General features: G+C 29.2%; 4 protein-coding genes across 6 annotated transcripts in view; all 4 read left to right on the top strand.

Moving 5' to 3' along the window:
- Positions 1-20: 20 nt before the first annotated feature.
- Positions 21-3,003, top strand: LOC140667349 (uncharacterized). 2 transcript variants are annotated; one of them, XM_072895206.1, is made up of 10 exons: positions 21-276; positions 412-440; positions 618-776; positions 859-1,039; positions 1,110-1,216; positions 1,338-1,481; positions 1,763-1,843; positions 1,940-2,170; positions 2,418-2,490; positions 2,863-3,003. In XM_072895206.1, exons 1-10 carry the CDS (start codon positions 207-209, stop codon positions 2,928-2,930), a joined length of 1,143 nt encoding a protein of 380 aa, XP_072751307.1. In that variant the 5' UTR covers positions 21-206; the 3' UTR covers positions 2,931-3,003. The 2 variants fall into 2 exon arrangements, with proteins under 2 accessions (XP_072751307.1, XP_072751308.1); XM_072895207.1 differs by lacking the exon at positions 2,418-2,490 and having other exon boundaries at positions 2,863-2,950.
- On the top strand, positions 2,957-11,049 carry Vps15 (vacuolar protein sorting 15). Its single transcript, XM_072895162.1, has 17 exons — positions 2,957-3,097; positions 3,509-3,689; positions 3,755-3,898; positions 4,071-4,225; positions 4,311-4,501; positions 4,757-5,487; positions 5,674-5,982; positions 6,125-6,508; positions 6,996-7,322; positions 7,564-7,890; positions 7,963-8,125; positions 8,231-8,341; positions 8,448-8,640; positions 8,771-8,936; positions 9,020-9,290; positions 9,382-9,712; positions 9,808-11,049. The coding sequence occupies exons 1-17, from the start codon at positions 3,006-3,008 to the stop codon at positions 10,022-10,024; spliced, it is 4,293 nt and encodes a 1,430-aa protein (XP_072751263.1). The 5' UTR covers positions 2,957-3,005; the 3' UTR covers positions 10,025-11,049.
- A 500-nt stretch (positions 11,050-11,549) lies between these two features.
- LOC140667352 (hippocalcin-like protein 4) lies at positions 11,550-17,494 on the top strand. Its single transcript, XM_072895214.1, has 7 exons — positions 11,550-11,689; positions 12,625-12,800; positions 14,502-14,705; positions 15,583-15,933; positions 16,201-16,531; positions 16,783-16,969; positions 17,342-17,494. Exons 4-7 carry the CDS (start codon positions 15,813-15,815, stop codon positions 17,387-17,389), a joined length of 687 nt encoding a protein of 228 aa, XP_072751315.1. The 5' UTR covers positions 11,550-11,689; positions 12,625-12,800; positions 14,502-14,705; positions 15,583-15,812; the 3' UTR covers positions 17,390-17,494.
- Positions 17,495-17,755: 261 nt separating this feature from the next.
- Positions 17,756-22,870, top strand: part of Stum (mechanosensory transduction mediator stumble) — a 31,229-nt gene continuing 26,114 nt past the window's right edge. For both annotated transcript variants that reach the window (XM_072895172.1, XM_072895168.1), the window contains exons 1-3: positions 17,756-18,042; positions 18,426-18,500; positions 19,499-19,593. The gene's annotated coding sequence lies outside the window, so the exon portion shown is untranslated. The remainder of the gene's footprint in view (positions 18,043-18,425; positions 18,501-19,498; positions 19,594-22,870) is intronic.

The raw sequence follows: 22,870 nt of genomic DNA, 5'->3' as shown, positions 1-22,870 counted from the left end.
AGAAAGGAAACTCTCATATTTATCGAAATGCAACGACATCGAACGCGCGCGCGAGACACGCTAAATTCATGGTTATTTTCAATTTTTAAAACTACTAATATATTTGCATCTTCAAGTTATAATACTAATGTTTTTATTCAAGCAAGCGCGTTTAATAATTAATCGAGAAAATGTTTTTAATTAAAAATTTAAAATTGTGAGAAAGCATGGATTTTATTGAATCAAAAGATCAGTTACATCATGGACGCAGATATCCTAATAAATATAATAATGAAGGTTTTATCTTTTTTTAATTAATTATCTTTTTTATTTTTTTCAATTGTATAATTTGTAATCAATTTTCATGTCAGTTTATTATTTCTTTGTATTAAAATATTTGATTATGTATATTCTATTTTAATTTGATCAAAGAGGGTCACAAAAATGAAGAAAAGGAAAAGGTGAGAATTCTATACAATTGTATGTAAATATCTATTAATGATTAAATCTTTTAAATAAAATTTACTGTTGATCTAATAACTGCATTATTTATCATAATTATGAAATTGTGAAACAAGGTTATTTAAACATGAATTATTTTCACATTTTTTTATTAAAGCATCTTTTTTTACAAACAGGATGTGGACATATCACAGGATGTGGACATATCACAGGATATGGAGTTGCAAAAACGACATGAAGTACGCTTTGCTGAGAATTTACAAGGTCTCTATACCGCACAGTTTTCTGAAACTGGTGAATTTATAGCAACAGGCTTTGGAAGTGGTGCTATTCAGGTGATGATTGTTTAATAATATACATAGAGCATAATTAAATTAAAAATGACATTTTTATTTATTATGTTATAATATTTTATAGATTCGGAATGGTAAGACTGGTGAATTAACAACTTCGCTTAAATCTGGTCTGGAAGTTTCAATGCCAGTTATGTGCTGCAGATTTAATCCAGTACATAAAGAAATCTTCTATGCTTCTAGTGCCTGTGGAAATATTTTTATATGCAACATACATACTAAAGAGTGTTCTAGATTTATTTTTGGTAGGTGAATTGCATTCATAATTACATTACATATAGAGCATTATTTTTCAATTTGAATACATTTACACAGAACTTAAAAATGAAGTGAATACGATAGATGTCAGTATCACAGGAGATTTCTTGGTCTCTGGTGGTAAAGATGCAACTGTTCGCCTTTATGATGCGCGAAACACTAAAGTTAATATTCAAATTTATTGTCAGTTTAATTGTTGATAAATCAAATAATATATATAATTTTTATTAAAATATAAATTACATAAAAACAGTATTTATATGTCACTATAAATATAAACTTTAGTTGATATTAGAGTATAAAAGAGATGAAGAAGATTTGATAGAAAGTAAAGGGACAAATTTTCATCGAATGAGAATATTTGCTTCAAAGTTTCACAATGAATATCCTGATCTAATTATTACTGGTGGATGGGATGATACTGTTAGAGTAAGTTCTTATAAAATTAATAATACATATATATATACACATATATAATTATAAATATATAATTTTATACATATATAATTATATAAATATATAATTAATATATAATTTTATACATATATAAAAGTATTTTTTTAAACTTTAATATTAAGAAATATTTTGTTAGAATGTTTCTTTATTTAAATAATAAATAAATTACAAACAGGTTTTTACAAAGATTTTTAAATTAAATTAAAAGATTGTTTTAAATAATAAAACAAATTAAAAGAAGATTTTACTTGCAGATTTGGGATATCAGAGTCTCAACTGGTTCGATAAGAGTTATCAAGGGCCCTCATATATGTGGTGATGCTATCGACATATTTGTAAGAGTTTTTGTTGTAATTTATTGATAAATTGATATCTACCAAGGAAAGCTTTATATTATATAATTGCACTTTTTCATATATCTCATTTATTAGGAAACGCGCATCCTTACAGGCTCTTGGGTAGTACGTGATAGCATACAAATATGGGATCTGATGAGCGCGAAAGTTATTGAAACGATAAATCCGCAAAACAGATTGTCGACTTTGAACGGTGAATTTCTTTACGCAGTGCAATATTTCGATGGAGATCCTTGTGGTGATCTTATTTTGGCTGGAGGTTCTGGTACTGGTGCACTTGAAGTGATTAGTTTAAGAGAAAAGAAGGTTTGTGCGATTTATCATTCATGATTATATTAGATAGATTATATTAGATTGTTGTAACAGGCAAAAAGAAAAGACAGTTATTTGTATATTATTATGTTATTATATTATATACAATACTATATATTATATTATATATATATATATATATATATATATATATATATATATATAAAATAAATATCTTTAATTAATATTTTAAAAAGATGTCAATAATGATTTTTCACTTCATTGATCGTTTTTAATGTAGGTGATGGGAAGTATCAGTGTAAGCAAGCCGATTTTCGCCATAGACAGTCACCAGACTGCAATAATATTTGGTGGTATAGAATCTGTGTTAAGGCTTGGAGATTATTATTAATTTAATATCGTATTGACCAAGCTATTAAATAATATAATTTGAAATATATTCTCTCTCTCTCTCTCTCTCTCTCTCTCTCTCTCTCTCTCTCTCTCTCTCTCTCTCTCTCTCTCTCTCTCTCTCTCTCTCTCTCTCTCTCTCTCTCTATTATTTCTTTGTAATTACAATGTTATGAAAATTTGACACTTAACTCCTATTTGTATAAACATTATTTGAGACATTGTTTTTTGAAACTAAATAATTCTAAAATTATATAAATTTTGCAAAACTTGTGCACGGAATTATTACATGGGACTGTTTCTCTTATTTGAATTTCCCGCTTTTTTTGCTATAGACTACATTTTAGTGATAAAAGTACTAGATTCTCAACTCGGATTGGGATTGGCTATATTGCATCTGTAGATGTAAATCGGGGGAAAAATGGATGCCGAGAGTGAATACATTAGTTTTGTCTAAACTTTATCTTATAACAGCAAAATGGGTAATCAATTAGTGGGCATTGCGCCCAGCCAAATATTTCCAGTAGAACACTATTTGACGGATCATAGCGATTTATTGTTCGACGTAAAGTAAGTTTGATCAAATCATTTCATTTTATATATATATCTATTTTGCTAGTAAAGTAGACTGTGATTATTATCAAATCGTTGATTCATATTGAAGTATTTTGTCTTATAATAAAGGCCGCTCATTACTTTACAATAATTACGTACAAATAATTCATGTTGTTACTGATAATAATATTACAAATAATATTATCAAACATGCGTGATAGTCTACTATCTGTTGACAATCCTTCATTGTATTTTACATGGTTCTTTACTTGCATGATTTAAACTATGTACAATATTATTAATAATGTATCAAGATGAATATGTAGAAAAATTTTAAGGAAATACTATTTACAAGATAAAATTATGAGACATTATTAATATAACCTCTAGCTGTATTAATTTACAAAAATTTCTTATCAATTATAGCTTAGGAAGTACTAGATTTTTCAAAGTAGCTCGAGCTCGCAGCCAAGAAGGCCTGATAGTTGTAAAAGTATTTGCAATTCATGATCCAACATTGCCATTATCTACCTATAAGGACAAGCTAGAGGAGATTAGATCAAAGCTGGCCTCAGCTGTCAACTGCCTACCATTTCAACGAATGATTGTAAGCATAACAATAAATATGTATAGCTTCTGTAGGAATTAAAATTAATTGTTTATTTGAATTAGCTTACAGAAAAAGCAGGCTCAATAATGCGGGAATATGTTAAATATTCTCTTTATGACAGAATCAGTACTAGACCATTTTTAACGAGCATTGAAAAAAAATGGATTACTTTCCAAGTATTGTATGCTCTTCATCAAGCTCATAAGGTACAATTAAGCATATAAAAGAAGCTAATTATTCAAAATAGTATATAAAGAATTAAGAAAATTTTTAAAATTATTTATTGTTTTGTTCTTATCTGAGTTGCTTATTTATTTTAATAAAAAATCTTTTAATTATAATTTAAAAAAAAATTAAATTTTTTTCTCATATATATAGTTTGGAGTTTGTCATGGTGATATAAAACTGGAGAACATTATGATAACCAGTTGGAACTGGGTATTACTCACAGATTTTGCCAGTTTTAAACCAACATATTTACCAGAAGATAATCCTGCAGATTTTTCATACTTCTTTGATACTTCCAGGAGAAGGTAAATTTTTCTTTAAAGCTTTTATTAAGGTTTCTGTTTTTATTTAAATTGTAAATAATATAATTCTATTTATTGATATTTACAGGACTTGTTATATAGCACCTGAACGATTTGTGAAAACATTATCTTCAGAATTAAGCAATACATTGTTATTGCCAGAACAAGAAGTAAAAACAGGCGATCTGCACCCTATGATGGATATCTTTTCTGCAGGTTGTGCTTTAACAGAATTGTATAATGAAGGACATCCACCATTTGATTTTTCACAGCTCTTAGGTATATATTGTTTAATTGCTATTGATAGGACTGGTTTTGAAATACTATTTTACTTTAATATTAAAATTGTAAACATTTTATCTTTCTTGATATCTACATAAATTAAAAATATTCGTATATTTTACTACTTTTTAATTTTTTCTTCTCAAATTATGAAAAAATAATTATGAAATATATAGAATGTAACAAAAAACCAGTCTTGCATAATAAGTATAAAAAATTTCACTAATTATTAAAGATGTATTGAAATTCAAGCATACAGGAACAATGAATATTCAGTTAATAAACACTTGGACAGTATAGACGATCCAGGAATACGAGAATTGCTTGGCTCAATGCTCGAGAGAAATCCGGTAAACAGAAAAAGTGCTGAAATTTATTTGGCTCAAGCTCGCGGTATCATTTTTCCGGAATATTTTTATTCCTTTCTGCAGTCTTATATGCTCATTTTTTCCGCCGCTCCGATTTTATCACCAGACGAAAAAATAACTAGATTAAAGAAGGATATTGGCAATATTATAAGTATATTAAGGGCCGAAGAAAATGAACGAATGAGAATGAAATCTGCAGAAACAAAATCTGGCCAATGTGAAAGTAATATGGACTCGATTAAGGACGATTCTGGTCATAGTGAGGAAAACACTATGGTAGAAGTTGACAGCGATCAAAGCTCCGATAAGACCGATTTAAATCAACTTGACATGAAGAGTACAACTCAAGATGTTAGTATTGAAAGTCAAGTAGAAGTAGAATCGGAACTTAAAACATCTGTGGATTGTAAACAAACGTGCGACGAAGAATCCCAAAAACCAGTTTTGGCCTCTACTGATATTCTAGAAGGACTCGTTATTGTAACTCAACTTGTTACATCTTGCATAAGAGGACTGCATCACTCGCAATCTAAATTATATAGCTTAGAAATATTATTGGAGCTAGCTGAAAATGTTTCCGATGAGACAATTCTTGATAGAATATTACCTTACATTGTAAGTATCCATGTATCAATGTATTTTGGAATTTGTCGAATCAAAGTATATTAAAATAAATATTAAAATAAGTATTGTTTGCTAATTTATATTTATTAAATTAACTAGGGACTGTTTGGCTATTAGATGAATTAATTATTGTAAGTAAATTGTTAATTGATATATAATTTTTATAATCTTATACAGTTCCATCTGGTTCACGATCCGGCACCACGAGTAAGAGTATCGGCGATACATACTCTAACAAAATGTTTACATCTTGTGAAATCGATACCATCTTCGGATGTGAACATATTTCCCGAATACATTCTACCAGGCTTAGCGCACATAACTAATGATGAAGCAGTTATCGTTAGGGCAGCTTATGCGGAAAATATTGCACACTTGGCGCATATCGCTTTACGTTATCTAGAGAACGCTCATCTATCCAACTTGAACAACAAAGAGGGACCAAAGCCCAGTTATGACAGTGAACTGCAAACTTTGCACGAAATGGTACAAATAATATTTTTCATATTTCATAAATAGAGTAAAATAACTTAATTTATAAAATTTTTATTGTTTGGATCAATTGAAATACATGTTGTGAATTATCTTGGTTTATCTTAATTTTTCTCATTTTTTCTTTTTTACTTAGGTCCAACAATCAGTTTCAATGTTGTTAACAGATCCCCAAAATTTAGTCAAACAGACTTTGATGGAAAATGGAATAAATAAATTGTGTGTATTCTTTGGCAAACAAAAGGCAAACGATATTTTACTCAGTCACGTTATTACATTCTTAAACGATAAGGAAGATAAGGAATTGAGAGGTTCCTTCTTTGAATGTATAGTAGGTGTGGCTGCATATGTTGGGTGGCATAGTAGCCCTATATTAATGCCACTGCTGCAGCAAGGCCTATCTGATCCTGAAGAATTTGTAACTACAAAGGCCATAAATGCTATGGCGACGCTTACAGAATTAGGTCTGCTACATAAATCTGCTCTCTATCAACTATTATCAGAAACTATGGTCTTTCTGGTATGTTTTATTAATTATGATTAGTATTTGATAAATTTTTTATGTGATTCTGATTATACTTTTTTCTAGTAAGATCATTTTCTTTCTTCCAATAGATTTTTTTACAAAGGATTCTTATTAGAATTATTTTTCTCTTCAATCAAACCAACAAATTTATGTTATGATTATTTAAAGATAAAGAATATTTAAGTAGCAAAAAATTTGATAAGTTTTAGGCTTTATTTTAAGCAAATTTTTCTTTGACAAATTTATAATTTGCAGTTTAAAAAATTATTAAAATATTTGATGTTAAAAATACATTAAACATCATGTTTGTGGTAGAAACAGTAGATTTCTTTAATTTTGGTTAAATAAATTTTAAATATAGATTTGTAAAAGAATTTGTGATGAAAAAAAAATTTTGGTTTAAAACACTTTGCGTTATTATATTAATATATTTATTATATTATATTGATACAATTAATATAAATTTACATATGCAATTTAGGTTCACCCAAATTTATGGATACGTCATGCAACAGTCGGTTTTATATCTGCGGCAGCGAGGACTTTGAACGTGGTAGACGTTCAGTGTAAGGTTCAGACGATGCTTCAACCATATTTAAAGCACTCCTTAATTCAGATAGAAAAAGAGATTTTACTACTAGAAGCTCTTGTTCCTCCTATATCCAGAATAGTATACGATTCTATAGTAAAGTATAACGATGTAGAAGAGTTATTTCAAGTACTCGAACAAAGACAAGCAGCCAGAGCAAAAGCTGTGATGGGTGTTGTGCCACCGCAATATAATGATATGAGTACCTCTTTACGAAATGTAAGTAATGTTGATTATATTAGTGTACGTCTCAATATTATTAAAAACTCTATTATTATATAATATAGCTTTTTAACTATTATTATATAATAAAACTAAATATAAAAAAAGATGTAAAAAGATATGTATTTATCATGTATGCATATAAAGAAATTTGAATAAAGTTATAAATTATTTTTTGATAGCACTTATTATCGTCTAAAAAATTGTATAAAAAAATTCATAACTCTGTTTTTTTCAGCTTTTTAGGCGACTAAGTTCGGAATCGATGACAGAGGCAGTTGAGGATCAATTACTGATCATGAAACCACACTTGATGAAGATTAACAAATATCGTTCCGCTGACACGAAACAAAATGTTGTAAAACCTGTGGACGGCAAGCTAGAGCTAAGCCCAGTGAAGGATAGGATAAGACATCATGTCGTTGTATTGTACGCCGATACGAAGGGAGATTTGACCTTGCCACCTTTCAAGAGATTAGATCGAAGAACATCGGAAACTGTTGGCACATATGCAACGATGAATCAAGAATGGCGTACAATGTTTGCAGCTCAAGACAATTCTCAGGTAATGAAGTAATATTGATATATTTTTCTATGCTAATGCACATTAATTATTATCATTTTATTGTACGTACAGCATGCTATTGTTAAAATGTCAGACATGACTGGAAGTGGTAGTCCTAATCAGAGCATACATAGTGGAGATATTCATTTATCTCCTCACCACTGCCTATCAGATATGACCAGCATTAACTCTCTGATGAACGACCATTCGCTCCACGAACGGTCTTATATACAATGTAAGTGAAATTGAAGAAAATATTGAGATGAATAAAATATTGATTTAAAGATGTTTTTATAAGAATTCTATAGAAAAATATCGAACAAAATTGATAATCTTGCAGATAGATGCGCACCATGCCGATTGGAAGTACGACAATTAACGTGTCGAAAGCAGGAGCAACATACAGCAATATTAAGGGCGAAGCGTTGGGCTAATAACGTCTGCGAAGCCGGTAAATAAAATATATAGTTTGCATAAGTTATATATCATATGTATCAATAATATTATTATGATGTGTTTTAATATTATTATGATTTGTTATCGATATTGACTAAAAGGCTCAACGTCAATGCCAAAGGATTGGAGGCCTCGGGGAGTTCCGGTCGCGCATCTTCACGAACATCGAGCTGCAGTGAATAGACTAGTTCCGATACCAGATACCTGCTTATTCGCAAGTAATTCTTCTGACGGATGCATTAAAATTTGGGACGCCAGTAAAATGGAAGGACGAAATATCGCTAATCGTTCTAGGTATACATTTTTTTCACAGTTACATATTAAAAAAATATCTGCGTTTTTTTCACATTTAGTAATTATATTATTAAATCTCGAGTTATTTTAATAATAGTATTTACTTTCTAATGGCGTACGTTTTAAATAGGCAAACCTACATGCACAGAGGAGGCCCACTGGTTGGCTTAACCGTGTGCGACCAAGGACAATCTTTAGCTAGTTCGGCGAGCACGTCCGGAACGGTATTCGTACTTCGGATTGAGCCAAATTCTAGTAAAATGAGTCTAATTGGCACTCGTCAATTGGATCTTCAGGTGAGATGATATTTTTATATAATACTATATACATTCGATAGGAGTATTTTATAGAGAAATATTGCTTGTGATTTATTTAATAGGAAGAAGGATGTGCTGTTGATCTTCAGTATCTAGATTGCGGCTCTCAATCGGTTCTCGTATATGCTTCGTTATATGGATCGTTAGTAGGCTGGGACTTGCGGTGTCCTGGGACAACATGGCGTTTAGAGAATGATTTGAAACATGGAGTCATCACATCATTCTGTGTTAATAGTCATCAACAATGGTTAACTCTTGGCACGAGCTCAGGTATTCATACCTGTTGGGATTTGAGATTTCAACTGCCAATAACGAGTATCAAACATCCGACAGGTAGATTATCACCGATTATTTCCATTGTGTACAAGTAATATGGTAATTTAGTATCTTATCATTGTTTCTAATATTATCATCTTTCCTTTAGGCGCCAGAGTGCGAAAGGTTATTACGCATCCAACGGAACATTCGTGGATAATTTCGGCAGTACAAGGTAATAACGAGATTTCTATGTGGAATCTAGAGACTGACCATCGACAAATGGTTCTGTGGGCGTCGAGCGCTCCGCCGTTGAGTCGTACCCAAGCTGGTCATAGTGTGTGTGCCATGTATGCTGGATGCATCGACTGTTCGGGCTTCCTCCTGGCCGGTGGTACTGATATGCGATTACGTTTCTGGGATTTTAATAGGCCCACCGCGTCTTACGTGGCTCTGCCTGCTGCCAACGATGTCCTCACGCCGAATTCATTAGCATATGAGTCAGTGATCAATCAGATATAAAATTTTCTTATATACATATATACATCATATTACTGCGCGATGATGTATCATGATTTTGCTTTTCTGTTTATAGTTTACGTTTAATAGACGGGACGAACGTTGTGCAAGAAGTATTGGTAGACGATGATTCTAATCCGTCATCCGGAAGTGACGCGAGAGGAAGAAACATAGAAGAGAGCGGTCCTGAGACTCCACCTTCAGGTCAACATGATACGATATCTGCCGTAGCTATGTCGAATATGTGCATTCTTACTGGGAGCACAGACGGCCTAATACAAGTTTGGAAATGATTGTTTTTCATGCTCCCAAACTCGATTCCAAAGTTCCTCGCTCAGACGACAAAAGGTTTTTTTTTAACAGTGCAATGTGTTTCTCTCTTATAATAACGAAGTCATTGTGATTCAAATAAGGAATAAGTTATTCTTTAGAATAATCCAATAAGTAAATTGTCCAGCAATGTGTCCGGATAATTACCATAGTATAATTTATTTAAAGACAGTTGGAGGAATCGTGATAAAACAGCATGGATCTACTACAATATCTCATGTTAGCAAAAATTAGTAGTTATATTTTTTTATAATTTTATAATTATTGTTGACATTAGAACTTTTTGCAGATTATAGTGATGTATTTATTGTGTTCAAATTAATTCTATAAATTATAAATCTATTTGGATTTATATAATTTTATCTTTTTTTTTAGAGATAATACAATTTTTAACTATAATTTTATAAGTAAACTACATACAAGCAAGAAAAACAATTTTCAATTATATTTCAATTTAAATTATAATTTATATTGCCTAATTTATTTTGAACAGGTTGGTTCTTATTGTTTCCTTAAATCATAAATATGATGTAGGTATGATGCTGCCGTGCTGTACTAATTCTGTGATCCTCTCTCTGGACTGTATATAAAATGTGTAATATATATGATATTTAAGATTACCTGTGATTATAATTGCGCTGCAGAAGTATGCATTTTTTAAGAAAATCAAACATAAACTCACATTATACTGTATAATAATGTACATAATTTATTTTTGTACGTAAAACACAGAAAAGAAAGAGATAGCTTGGAATATTACTGATATATTAGATAGATATAATGAGTTTAGAATGTCTATATTACACGAATTGATACAAAAGTCTTCGGAACAGCTGTGTCTAAATTAGAAGATATATGATTCAGTATGTATATTTTACATTTAATACTGAAAAAGATTGTGCTGACACGAATTGATTCTGCAATATAGTAGAACGCTCTTTTATTATAAAACGTCGAAAACATTAATCCATAAACTAAGTTTTCATTATTTATATTGTTCAATTTTTTTACCCTGATGTTTGTAGATGTTTATATCCCCCCCTTTTTTAAATCCAACACAAGTTTGAATATGGACCAAGAAACAAGGCTGAAATGATAAGATTCGTACACGAAGATGCGATATATAGACAATTATTTTTTTTACACTTTACATGCTGAACGCGCTACAGTAAGTAACTATGTGTAATTGCGCGAATATTTATGTATACTACTTTGTTAACATTATTACATATATAGACACACACACACACACACACACACACGCAAAATACACGTAACATACCGACTGAAATACTCATAATCAGTGGATGTATATTGTCCGAAATTATAGATTGTTACAATAAATTCATATTTTTAACGCATGATACAAGTTCTCTGTTTGCATTTGGCACAATAAATATGAGTTTTGACCGAAAGTTTCTTTTACCAGGGACAAACAGGTGCGGCAGGATAAGGTACGCGTCCTGGGAATGCATACGAATCAGGATTTATCGTTCTGCAAATCTGCTTCCAACGTTCTTTACCGCCTCTGCCCTGACGATGTTGATACGGACTAGCTTGTCCATTCTCATATTCAGTATTTCCATTGTCATATGAGGATTGTCGGGGAAACCATAAATTGAGCCAAGGTACGCAAAAAGAAGAACTGACCAATAATAGTAGTAGAAAGATTAACTTCATTTTAATTGCATTTCCTGGAAATTTTGCTCGTTATAATAATATTTCCGTGATGATCTGAAAGGGGAAAAAAGATTATTTTCCCTATTCTTATGAGTATTTTAAACTCGAAAATAATTCTTATATATGTGCACGAGTTCATATATACATATTTTATTAAAATTTAATTATTCTATTTATGTGTTTAGTATTATATTTTTTCTTATTTCTTACAGTAAAGTTTTTTAAATAAGACCTAAAAGGATGGATTCTCTCAGCTCTTTCTCTTTATTTACATAAAAATGTAATATTTATTCAAATAATCTATTCAAATATAACATCTATTCAAATAATTTAAAATATATTTTTATTAAAAAACGAAGTTAAAATTATATAAAAAAATAAGATTTTATTATTAATTTATAGTTTCTTAATTTTTGATTGTTAATAAGATTATTTTTTTCAGAATTATTTTAATCCTTGATATCTCTATAATACTACAGAGCTTGTGATACTAATAAATGCTCTGCAATTAAAGAATGAAAATTTTGTTAATTGCAATTAATACCTGCTAATTTTTTTATTTCTAACAAGCGGCACATGTAGATAGTAATGTCCGGAAGTAAGCGAAATAGAAACAACATATTTACGCACCGAAAAACCATATAATGAGATGCGTTGCGTCACTAATTCGACGCGTTTTCTTTTACTGTGACTTTCAAATTTCACACTTTCTGAATCATAACACACGATGTGACATTTTTCTTAGACACTCCAATATTCTCAATTTAGTGGATTGTAATAATGTTTCTATAATTCTTTCTTTTGCGTGCGATTTAAAAAATGATGAAGGAGTATAATTGTACTAAATGCGTCTGTGAATGTAATAATCTCTTCTTCTCTTTAGTTAATCGCGAACAGTTATAACAAGTGTACTACCGCAGTGAAGAGATGCTGGATGCTTACTGCTGTTTTTATATACATCAGCCTACCGCCCTACCGCTCAGAAAAACCGCTTTGGCTAGTAATAAATTCGCGTCGCCTTTTGATCAAGAATCCCCGCACACATCTTTGCTCACTAAGGTAGAATTAATAGTCCACGATTATATATTTTGTGAATATTTAAATTTCATTAACTTTTTAAACATGTCGGATGTCGTGCTAGAAAACAGAAGATACAAAGTTATTTGTATCTTGTGCTTTCTTAAATCTTTCATTCTATATGAAGTGCATGATCTCAGATCTTTGTAGCTATAAATTTATAATATACTATTGTAAATCCTTTGTCTAGAGTTTATCTAAAAAATCTCTGTCTTTATATATACATATATGCACACACACACACACACACACACATATATATATATATATACTTTATAATCGATATTTAATTTTGCATAATCGCATGTTAATTTTCTTCAAAGAAATTTTTATTATTTTGTAGATATTTTGTGTGTGTGTGTGTGTGTGTGTGTGTGTGTGTGTGTGTGTGTGTGTGTGTGTTTGATATCTTAGAATTATCTATTTCTATAATATTTTTTACGACTTGTAAGTTTCATTTACGAAATAGATTCTAAATCTTTCATCTTTTTCTGTGATTTTGAATCAAATAACGATGAGAGATTTCAGAAATCTAGCAAATTCTATCTTCATAATTCCTTGATTTAGGATTCTGCACGTGATGACACGAAATGACGCACGTGTTTGCGCGTTTTTGAACTTGGGGAAGGTCCCTTTCTATTGTCTATACTGATTTACATGCAACATGCGTAGCACTTATTTATTCTCTCATTTGCATATTCTGCGCACATAAGAATATCGTTCGCGGAAAACGCAAAGGGAGATAAATGTGTAAAGATGCTGATTCAACATATATAATTATTTATTTATCAGTCATGCCGCTGCACCTTATTATATAATGGCATTTTCATGTGACTGCTTGTCAAAAAAAACTTATACTTAGTAATTTGTTTGCAAGTAGACGCGTCTGTATTGTAATCGCGATTAGATTGGCTCGCGTATGATTCCTTGATTAGCATACGCCTTGTTTAATTCATAAATCGCATTTTTTCGGCTTGAATTTGTGTATGCGTGTATATACATTTGCAAATCCAATTCCATGAAATAATTTTTTATACATAACGTTACCGATACGTTGTTGCATATCGTCATATGTGCATTCGATCATAAAATGCATTCACAGTGTATGCGTTTCCTCAATAAGATTGCGAAAGAAAAAGATTGCGTGACCTACATATATTAAAAGATATACATATGCTATTCTCAAGATGTAATTCTTGCGAGATGTACAATTTCCGTCGTTACGTCTGTCTCTTCCGCGCGTTGACTTGATTGGAAATTGCTCTACATTCGAATATTATGTCAAGGACATTACTTATGAAGATATTAATGGATTATCTTGCCGGCAAACTTGACATACTTCTTGAACCGTGAAACCAATCGCACAAATTAATGTGGCACAAGTTGCTTTTTAACTCTTTATATTCTCTGATATGTACATATTTTTTTAAAATATTTGTTCGGATAAGGTGCTTATCAGCTGAAATTTATGCCTTATTTTTATATTCATTTTTATTGGCATTGTTTAAATTATACTTAATTGTTTGGCAATAAAACTTAAATATTTGAACACACACACACATACACATACACACAAAGAAAAGATTTTTTAGTTTTTAAATTAAATTTATAGAAGTTTGAAATAATGGTTATTAACATTATATTAATTGCTACAATAATCTTTTTCTAATATTTTTTTTCCAGTTCGTAATCCTGTTTAGAAAGGAAGAAATTTTATCTCCCTCAATATATTATTTAAATTAATCCATATCGATGCAAATAAGCTCATAAAATCCTGGAACAATCATTGAACATTTTTCGTTGATTATTCATCATTTTGTGTGGATTCTTCCGATCCCCCCACATTTATTACGGGCAATCTTATAAAAAACTGGCTACAAGATACTGGTAATCAATTTTAATTACATAATACTGGCTTGTATACATCGTGAAAAAAGGCTGATTTAAATATAAATAAATAACTTATATCTTTATTATCTTGATAAATATCATTCGAAACTAATAAACTTTTCGTTATCGAGATTTCTAAATTGCAAACAAAGTTAATTTTACTTTAAAGCACTTTATATTCGACGGATTGTAAATATTTTCCGGAAGTTCCTGGATCACGCACCGTAAATTATCAGTTCGATTTGTTTTGCGATTTCCTATTGTTGTAATAGCCAGTTTCCAATTCACTATATAACTATTAATAGCATTTGGCTAGGAAAATCCATCTATCACAGTTTTACATGAAGAAACTCGTAATAGACAATTTTTTAGGTTTAGTCTAGTCTTCGAAATTTTATAATTTATAGTTTATCTACAATTGTTACAATTATGTAATTTCTATTTATAAATATATTCTATATATAAATATATTCTTATAAATTCGAAGAATATATTTGATTGAATCATTTTGCGCACGCAAATTTTTATATTTCTCTTGTTCTATTCTGGCAAACTCTAGAGAAACATATTTTTTAAGAATTAAGAAATAAGAATTTGTTTATAAAACCATCATTCTTTGTTTTTCTATTTTAAGAATTAATCTTGAATTCGATAACATTGAAATTTGGATCGGGTTTTTTGGTTTTACTTTTTATAATTGTAGTGATAAGAGACGATTTTATGAGATTGATATTAAGATCTGTATACAGCAAATTTAAGTATTTGAGTATAAAATATCCAAAAATTATTTCGCTCAACAATTCGAACTGTTAATAATTATAATGATAATATATTAGAATTCCATTTTAAAGGAATTAATCTGTTTCTTTATTAGAATCCATCAAAAAATGCTGTCGAAAATGTGGATGATATTCGGTGCGCTTGAGATTGTCCGGACGCCGCTTCTCGATTTGCAGACATGCCAAGTTAAATCGTCTAAATATTTTGGCTACTGCAAAATTGCTCCGTACAGCTGGCTGCAACACATGCGTCAGTTCCGCTTCACTCGTGAAAAGCGTTGATCTCTATCAAGCTGCCCTGTCGTATCTCTTCGAGTTTTTTCGAATGTCAAATTTCAACAGCGTCGACGACAAAGATAGCTGTGAATCTCTTTGCCGATCAAGCTTCTCGATAAAGATGCAACGTAGTCTAAGGAAAATGAGAAAAAGCATTCAAAAAATTACTGGTACGTTATAATATTATAATATTTGATTTAATATAATATAATTTTATTATTATTTGCTGTATCTACAGAACTTGAGTATTATCAATATAAAAAATTTAATGAAAAGTATATCTATTAAATCTACTATGATTAAAAAAAAAATTTTAATATTATCAGTTTGATATTTTTACGCAAATAAAAATTATTTTAATAACTGTATTGCTCACAATCAACTTGTTTTAATGATTTTAAATACTATTATTACTACATTTGATTATATTTTCATAGACAGTATTCAGGAAGAGGATAAGCATTTGATGTACATCTTCCCCGAGCAACTATCACTTTTAACTTTGCGCACTGGCTTCTCCAAAAATGAGATTCGCAGATTGTATCGCGCCTTCAAGCAGTTGTGTCCAAGGGGATGTGCGATGACTGATGATTTAAAACCTGCATACACCAAGTTATTTCCGCTAGGCGATCCGGCCAGGTACGCGCAGATCGTATTCAACAGTTTCGACAGGGATGGCGATGGTATTGTTAACTTTAGCGATCTTCTCGGAGCTATGACATTGATCATCAACGGTAACGTGGATCAAAAACTCTCTTGGATATTCAGGTAAGAATTTATCTTTTTCTTTCTTATAATTTGGCATTAATAACGAGTTCTTATACAATTGTGAGAAAAATACATTATGTCTATTTCATAATATATTTGTTACAAATCAGGAGAGAATTAATTAATTTTATTATCAAATTCTATGACCGATCTAGAGTCAATTTTTTTTCAACTAAAGAAAATAATCTTTTAAACTGAAGTCTCGAAAGTAATGATGGATGCAACGTGACTCTCTTTTACTGTTTTATCAGGTTGTACGATCTGAATGGGGATGGTTGCATCACAAGACGAGAGATGTTGATAATAATATCTGCGATTTACGAGATGGTGCAGGACGCGCAGATTATCCAGCCTGTAGTAGACAGATTCTTCGAGAAGATGGATGCGGATAGAGATGGTGTGGTTTCCAGAGAAGAATTCATAAGCGGTTGTAAAAATGTACGAGCATATCCTATGTCGTAAGAATGACGTAATTTGGATTTAACACTAGAAGGACTTTATTCAGTAGACAAGACTTTTAAATGAAAGCCTGAGTGTATTTTTTATTAATTATATTAATTATATTATATTCAGATTTTTCTTTCTTCAATAAAAATAGATGTACATATATATTTTATTAATTATATTATTAATATTAATCTAGATATTAATCAAAAATATGTAAAAGATATAATTTACACAATTGTTTTTCTATTAGTCCTCTTGGTGTTAAAGCTCAGAATCAGCACAAATGAGCAGGTTATACTTTAATAATAGCGAACATGGAAATATATGTGTACAGAGATATTTCATAAATCTTTATTTTTACAGGATACTATCATATACAACCAGTTATTTTTATTTAATAAAATTTGGTGAATAAAAACGATTTTAAAAGATCTTAAAAGATTAATGAATAATTTATTAAAGTGATTAAAATATGTAAAAAAAATATGTAAAAAAATAAGTGATTAAAATATTTATGAAAAAGTTAATCTGCCCATTCTGTCTTTTAAATAATATGTATATAATTTAAATAATATATATATAATTTATTATTCGTCAATTTTTTAATCTCTTTCTTTCTTGATGGTGTCGTTTATGTGAAAGTATGAAATAATATACTAATGGCATATTATATCGGAATTTAGGAAAAAAATAAAAATCAAGCGATTTTTTCAATCGAGATATTTGTTCATTAGAACTTTTTATTTTATCTTATCTTTCGTGTGCTTTTAAAATTGAATTTCTTCCTAAATTTATAATTTATCATGCATGCACATTTATTACATTTAAATGCTATTTTGTTATTGAAATTTAAAAAATCGCGCTTGAATAGATTGCGCCTTCCACTTGACGCTACAAATACTTTATTTGATTGACCAATTAGGACGCAGAAAGTTGTGGCGCATTTATTCTGATTGGTTAAACATGCTACGCGCACTTCTGCACCGACTTCGTGTTTCTCTTTTACGCGGGATCGTCGTATCGTAAAGATGCAGGATCCGCAGGCTCCGATAATATCTGCACAGGTAAGCCGACAAAGACATAATCGAGTCAAATTGACGCGATTATTCGCAACAATATCATCTTTTGAATAAATTCTGATATTATTTAGTAATTTTATAGCATATTAGATCGAAATTTCAAGATATAAAAATCGAGAAATTTTTCGGTGCAGAGATAATCGAGCAGTCGTTAGATCCTTTTCTCCTATCGATCTTTCAAATGCTAAATACATTTAGAATCAAGTTTATATATAAATTTATATTCGATATACGAGAATTTACTGCGTCTAATATCTACATGCCATTTTTATCGAAAAATTTTACTTAAAATTCCGCTCAAGAATCGACTGCGCTCCTTTACGTTACATGTACGTTACTTTTACAGCAACTTCATGTTTCTCTTTTAGGCAGGATCGCCATGGCGTAAAGAAGAAGAAATTCCGAGCTCCGATAATAATTCGCACAAATAAGCCGACAAAGAGGTAACCGAGCCAAAAAGTTTTGAATAAATTGTGAGATTATTTTATAATTTTATGGCATATTAGACCGGAGTTTCAAGTGGCAAAAATACAACGATTTTTCAGTGAAAATAATCGAGCCGTTAGATTTTCGGCACATTAATTTTTTATATCTTATCGATCTTTCAAAAATACATAAATCAACAAAGAGATAATTGAGCCAAAGAAACGCGATTATTTATAATATAATGTGTAATAATATCATTTATGTAAATTATAAGAGTAAATTATAAGATTATTGTATTTAATATCATTTATAGTATATATCATTTATCGGTGCTATATGTACCATACATACGTGGCAATGATGATTCTCAGCGCTCGCGCTGCTTGTGGCGGGTATAAGTACTAAGATAAGCGTCTTGCATTTATAAACGGTAGTTCGAAATAACGTGTCGCAAGTGTGTACGCAGATCGGAAATAAATACAGAAAATTAGGACTAAAAACAAGTTGTGCAAGATTGATAAATTACTTTTGTGGGTATTTTTGTCTAAATTTTATTTGCGAAATGTCAGAGGAAGTCAAATTTTCTCATAAATTTTAAGATAAGTCGAAAGAATAAAACACAATTACACGGTGCATTAAAACAACAAACAATGATTACACTCTATCTAGAATTATAAATACTTCAAAGCGTTTAATTAACTGATCACAAGAAAAAAAATCTTCGTCTTTTTTGTCACGATTGATCAATCGAAAATTATAATTTTAAGTAACATTTATGATAACTGTTATTCTAACTCATGCGATGTAGACAGATTATTACATATTGATATAATAATTCTTTTAAGATTTTTATGAGATTAGATTTTCATGTTACTGTTAGTTTAAGTAATTTATTAAATACATACATATATTTTGAAATTGACACGTATATGTAATGATATTTTTAAATTTCTGCATGAATTCTTACTTTGATTTTTATATTGTAATTTAAATTATAATTTCTTTTTTCTTGTAGGTACTAGTTGATATTTGAACCCTTAATGACTGTCTCTGAAATTCAACGAAATTCGCAGAGATTTTTGATGAGGTTTGCAGAAATTCGCGGCGTCGGTGAGTAATAAATATTTTCATTAATATTTTCAACATTTTGTTATTTTGTGCTCTAAAAAGCTGCAATAGTTTATTTATAAATTAGTTACAGCTGTTGTATATATTTATGCTTTTTTTAAGGGACGAGAAAATAGAAAATAAAGCTATTTGTTATTTTTATAAACATTTAAAATAATTTAATATAAATTATAGCAATTTTAAAACATATCATAATATTCCTATTCAATATGTGAATAAATTAATTTATTTTCATTATTCTAGTGTATTGATTTTTATTCTAATTATGCTTATTTATTTTATATTTGATATAAGTTGATTAAATCAGTATACAAAAAATAGATTTTATATTGGTATAATAAAAGAATATATACAAATTGTATTATTTATAAATTTTATATACATATTTTTATATATTAAATATATAAATATTTAAGTAACAAATTTAACGCCAAATATCAATTTGCCAAAATATATAACATTATCTATTAGTATTTTTCTTTTTTTTTAATGGTATTCTATTCACATTTTTCTATCTCATAGTATAGCATCTGATAAACATATATTTAACATTGTGATGCAAGTAAGATTAATATAAACATTTTTTTTAGAAAAAGACACAAAATAATTTAAGATAAATTAAATTAAAGTAAAATATTTGTAAAAATTTTATATTGCAATTTTTGAGAAAAGGTTTTATTTAATATATATTTAATTTTTTTTAAATAGAACTTTTTTCTTTTTGAGAAAACTCTTAAATTTGTATCTACAAGATCTTGCATTCGATAAATGAAAACTCAATAATTTTTATTTCAAAAATACAGAATATTTAAAATAAAAAAAAATGTAATTTTCTTATAAAATATATTTATAAGAATTGCTTTTAAATTTTCTTATTGTGTATATATTTAGAGTTTATTCTTTCTTCAAATAATTTAAAGTTTTTTTAAATACAATTTAGATAATGAAAATCTGTCGCAATATTACCGACAATAAGTAAATAAAATTGATAAATTCATAAAATATTATTGTGATTTTCTTTTCGTGATTTAAGGAAGGTACATCATAAAGTATGTATATCTTTGCAATATATTATAGAGTTTTCAGGACCAATAGAATATGTAACTTCTAACTAAGCGTAATTCATTGGAACAATTAAATATTCATTTTGTCAATATTTGTCAATATTTGTCATTTTATCAATTGTTACATAGCGTTACGAATTAATAACATTAAATTTATTACATATAATTTATTTATTAATTGCATATTTAATTGTAACATATATTAGATATTAAACGTTTTCTCAAAACTGCTTTTATACTTGTATTTTTCTGTTACACTTTTAAAAGTTTTATTTCTTAGGCTGATAAAAAACTTTTAGTTATTACAATTGTAATTTACTATAACTGTCTGAATATTGAGTCTTTAGAGGTTTAGATTTGTAAGTACAGGATTAACAATTCCAAGGTATTTGAATTATATCTGAATAGCCGGGCAATAATTTTTCAACTATATATATAATATACGCATATACAAAATATATTTAAAATAATGTGTCGTCTGTGTGTTATAAATTATATTAATATTTAATACATGTCAAATTTTTATCTCTGACATTTTTTCTCTGCTCCTTAGTTTTCAAATTTCATAATTTTAAAGTCATATATTAAAGTATTATTTATATTTTTGCATGTATATTCCAATTAAGTAGATAGTTAGACACTTTCATATCACTAATTTCATATCAGTTTCTGAGTACTATCAAGTTCAAAATACTATTTTTTAAAAGGGAATATATTTTTACGAAATTACAGAATATTATTTCTTTTACATTTTTTAAAAGTTTTATATATATATGTATATGTATATACTTTATTATCCAAAGTTTAGGGGAAAGTGGTCATGAAAGGACCATGTTTTGAAAGAGACACTTTCATTTTTTTGGAAATTTCTGAACGGATTTCAAAGATGTTTTATTTTTTATATAGCAACACTAGATGGCTGTCATCCACAAAAATTTGACATTTCTTTGAAACGCGTTCCGAAACTTCAAAAAAATTGAAAGTGTCTCTTTCAAAACATGACTCTTTCATGCCCACTTTCTCCTATATTTTAGAGAATTGATTGTTTTTGAATGCTAATAAAACACTTTAAGAATAAATTTTAGAACATTTTTAGTTATTAAATATTTGATTTCGGCATTAGTCGGCGTGTAAGAATACACAGCCGGGTTTGAGATATTCGTTCGTCGATGATGACATAGGAAAAGCAATACAGATCCCGTGTATTATAGGCCGTGCCCAGTTTCGTTCAATCAAGCTAATGTTCCAATAATTCGGAGCTGGCTGTTTAATAAATGAACAGCCTCGCCTGAGAGGTTCGATTATACATAGATGCGACGGCTTACGTACTAGACTGCGTACTCTCGCGTTATTTGGTCGCCTCTTGACGAGGTCTGCGCAGTTCTCAGGAGGGTGAAGATGGAAGGGTGAAGAACACGTGGGTGGATGTAGGTGTTGCGTGCGAAACTCGCGACTCTTTTTTTTTCTTCACTTTTTTTTTAAAAGATATAATAATTTGGATATAAAATTGATAAAATTATATAAAGCTGGATTTTCTCGACAAAATTTTAGAGGTTCTTAAATATTTTGAAAAGTATTCCAGCGATTAAGTGTAAAAATAGAGATCTGAAAATGTATATATTTGAAAATTAATAATAATTTTTCTGTTTCAAAATTGATTTATTAATCATTAATCATAGAATCGTTCAATAAAATCTGAAATGTTGTTTAGAAATGCCTAAGAAATGTTAAATTTTAATATTCTATTTGCTAATTATTAAAACGTCTTTTTTTGGAGAAAAGTCAGAACTGTTATCGATTATATCGTAATTTTTGAAATTGAGCGTTACTTTCATATAAGTTTCTCTCTCTCGTAACTCATCACTTGCGAAATTATAAATCGATTTTTAATCTTGACCGAAACCGATTGTATTTGATATGATAAATTATTGGAATTATAAAAATAATTCCACAAAAAGTATTATTTTTCCGTAAAATTTGCGTATTATAAACATACATTTTGTTCACTTTTGCAAAACTTATCCAAAGGTAAATATGGAATAAATAAAAACAAGTTATGTATAATCCATGAGATATCTTTTCGTCTTTAAAAAAATTATATGACTATTATTATTTCACAGTACAGCATTATTAATATTATATATAAATAAAATTATATTTAATATACAATGTCTCTGTAGATTTGAAAAAATATT

Source organism: Anoplolepis gracilipes, chromosome 6 (assembly GCF_047496725.1).
Source record: "Anoplolepis gracilipes chromosome 6, ASM4749672v1, whole genome shotgun sequence".
Classification (NCBI taxonomy): domain Eukaryota; kingdom Metazoa; phylum Arthropoda; class Insecta; order Hymenoptera; family Formicidae; genus Anoplolepis; species Anoplolepis gracilipes.
The sequence above is the reverse complement of the archived record's forward strand: the minus strand, read 5'-3'. Positions and strand labels throughout refer to the sequence as shown.

Excerpts from the sequence above, each read along its gene's own strand:
- LOC140667349 (XM_072895206.1), top strand. The coding sequence starts at position 207 with ATGGATTTTATTGAATCAAAAGATCAGTTACATCATGGACGCAGATAT. Across the intron at positions 441-617 it reads AAAATGAAGAAAAGGAAAAG|GATGTGGACATATCACAGGA; the intron begins GTGAGAATTCTA and ends TTTTACAAACAG. Across the intron at positions 1,844-1,939 it reads GTGATGCTATCGACATATTT|GAAACGCGCATCCTTACAGG; the intron begins GTAAGAGTTTTT and ends CTCATTTATTAG.
- Vps15 (XM_072895162.1), top strand. The coding sequence starts at position 3,006 with ATGGGTAATCAATTAGTGGGCATTGCGCCCAGCCAAATATTTCCAGTA. Across the intron at positions 6,509-6,995 it reads CAGAAACTATGGTCTTTCTG|GTTCACCCAAATTTATGGAT; the intron begins GTATGTTTTATT and ends TATGCAATTTAG. Across the intron at positions 7,891-7,962 it reads CAGCTCAAGACAATTCTCAG|CATGCTATTGTTAAAATGTC; the intron begins GTAATGAAGTAA and ends TTGTACGTACAG.
- LOC140667352 (XM_072895214.1), top strand. The coding sequence starts at position 15,813 with ATGTCAAATTTCAACAGCGTCGACGACAAAGATAGCTGTGAATCTCTT. Across the intron at positions 16,532-16,782 it reads AAACTCTCTTGGATATTCAG|GTTGTACGATCTGAATGGGG; the intron begins GTAAGAATTTAT and ends CTGTTTTATCAG. Across the intron at positions 16,970-17,341 it reads TCATAAGCGGTTGTAAAAAT|GATACTATCATATACAACCA; the intron begins GTACGAGCATAT and ends TTATTTTTACAG.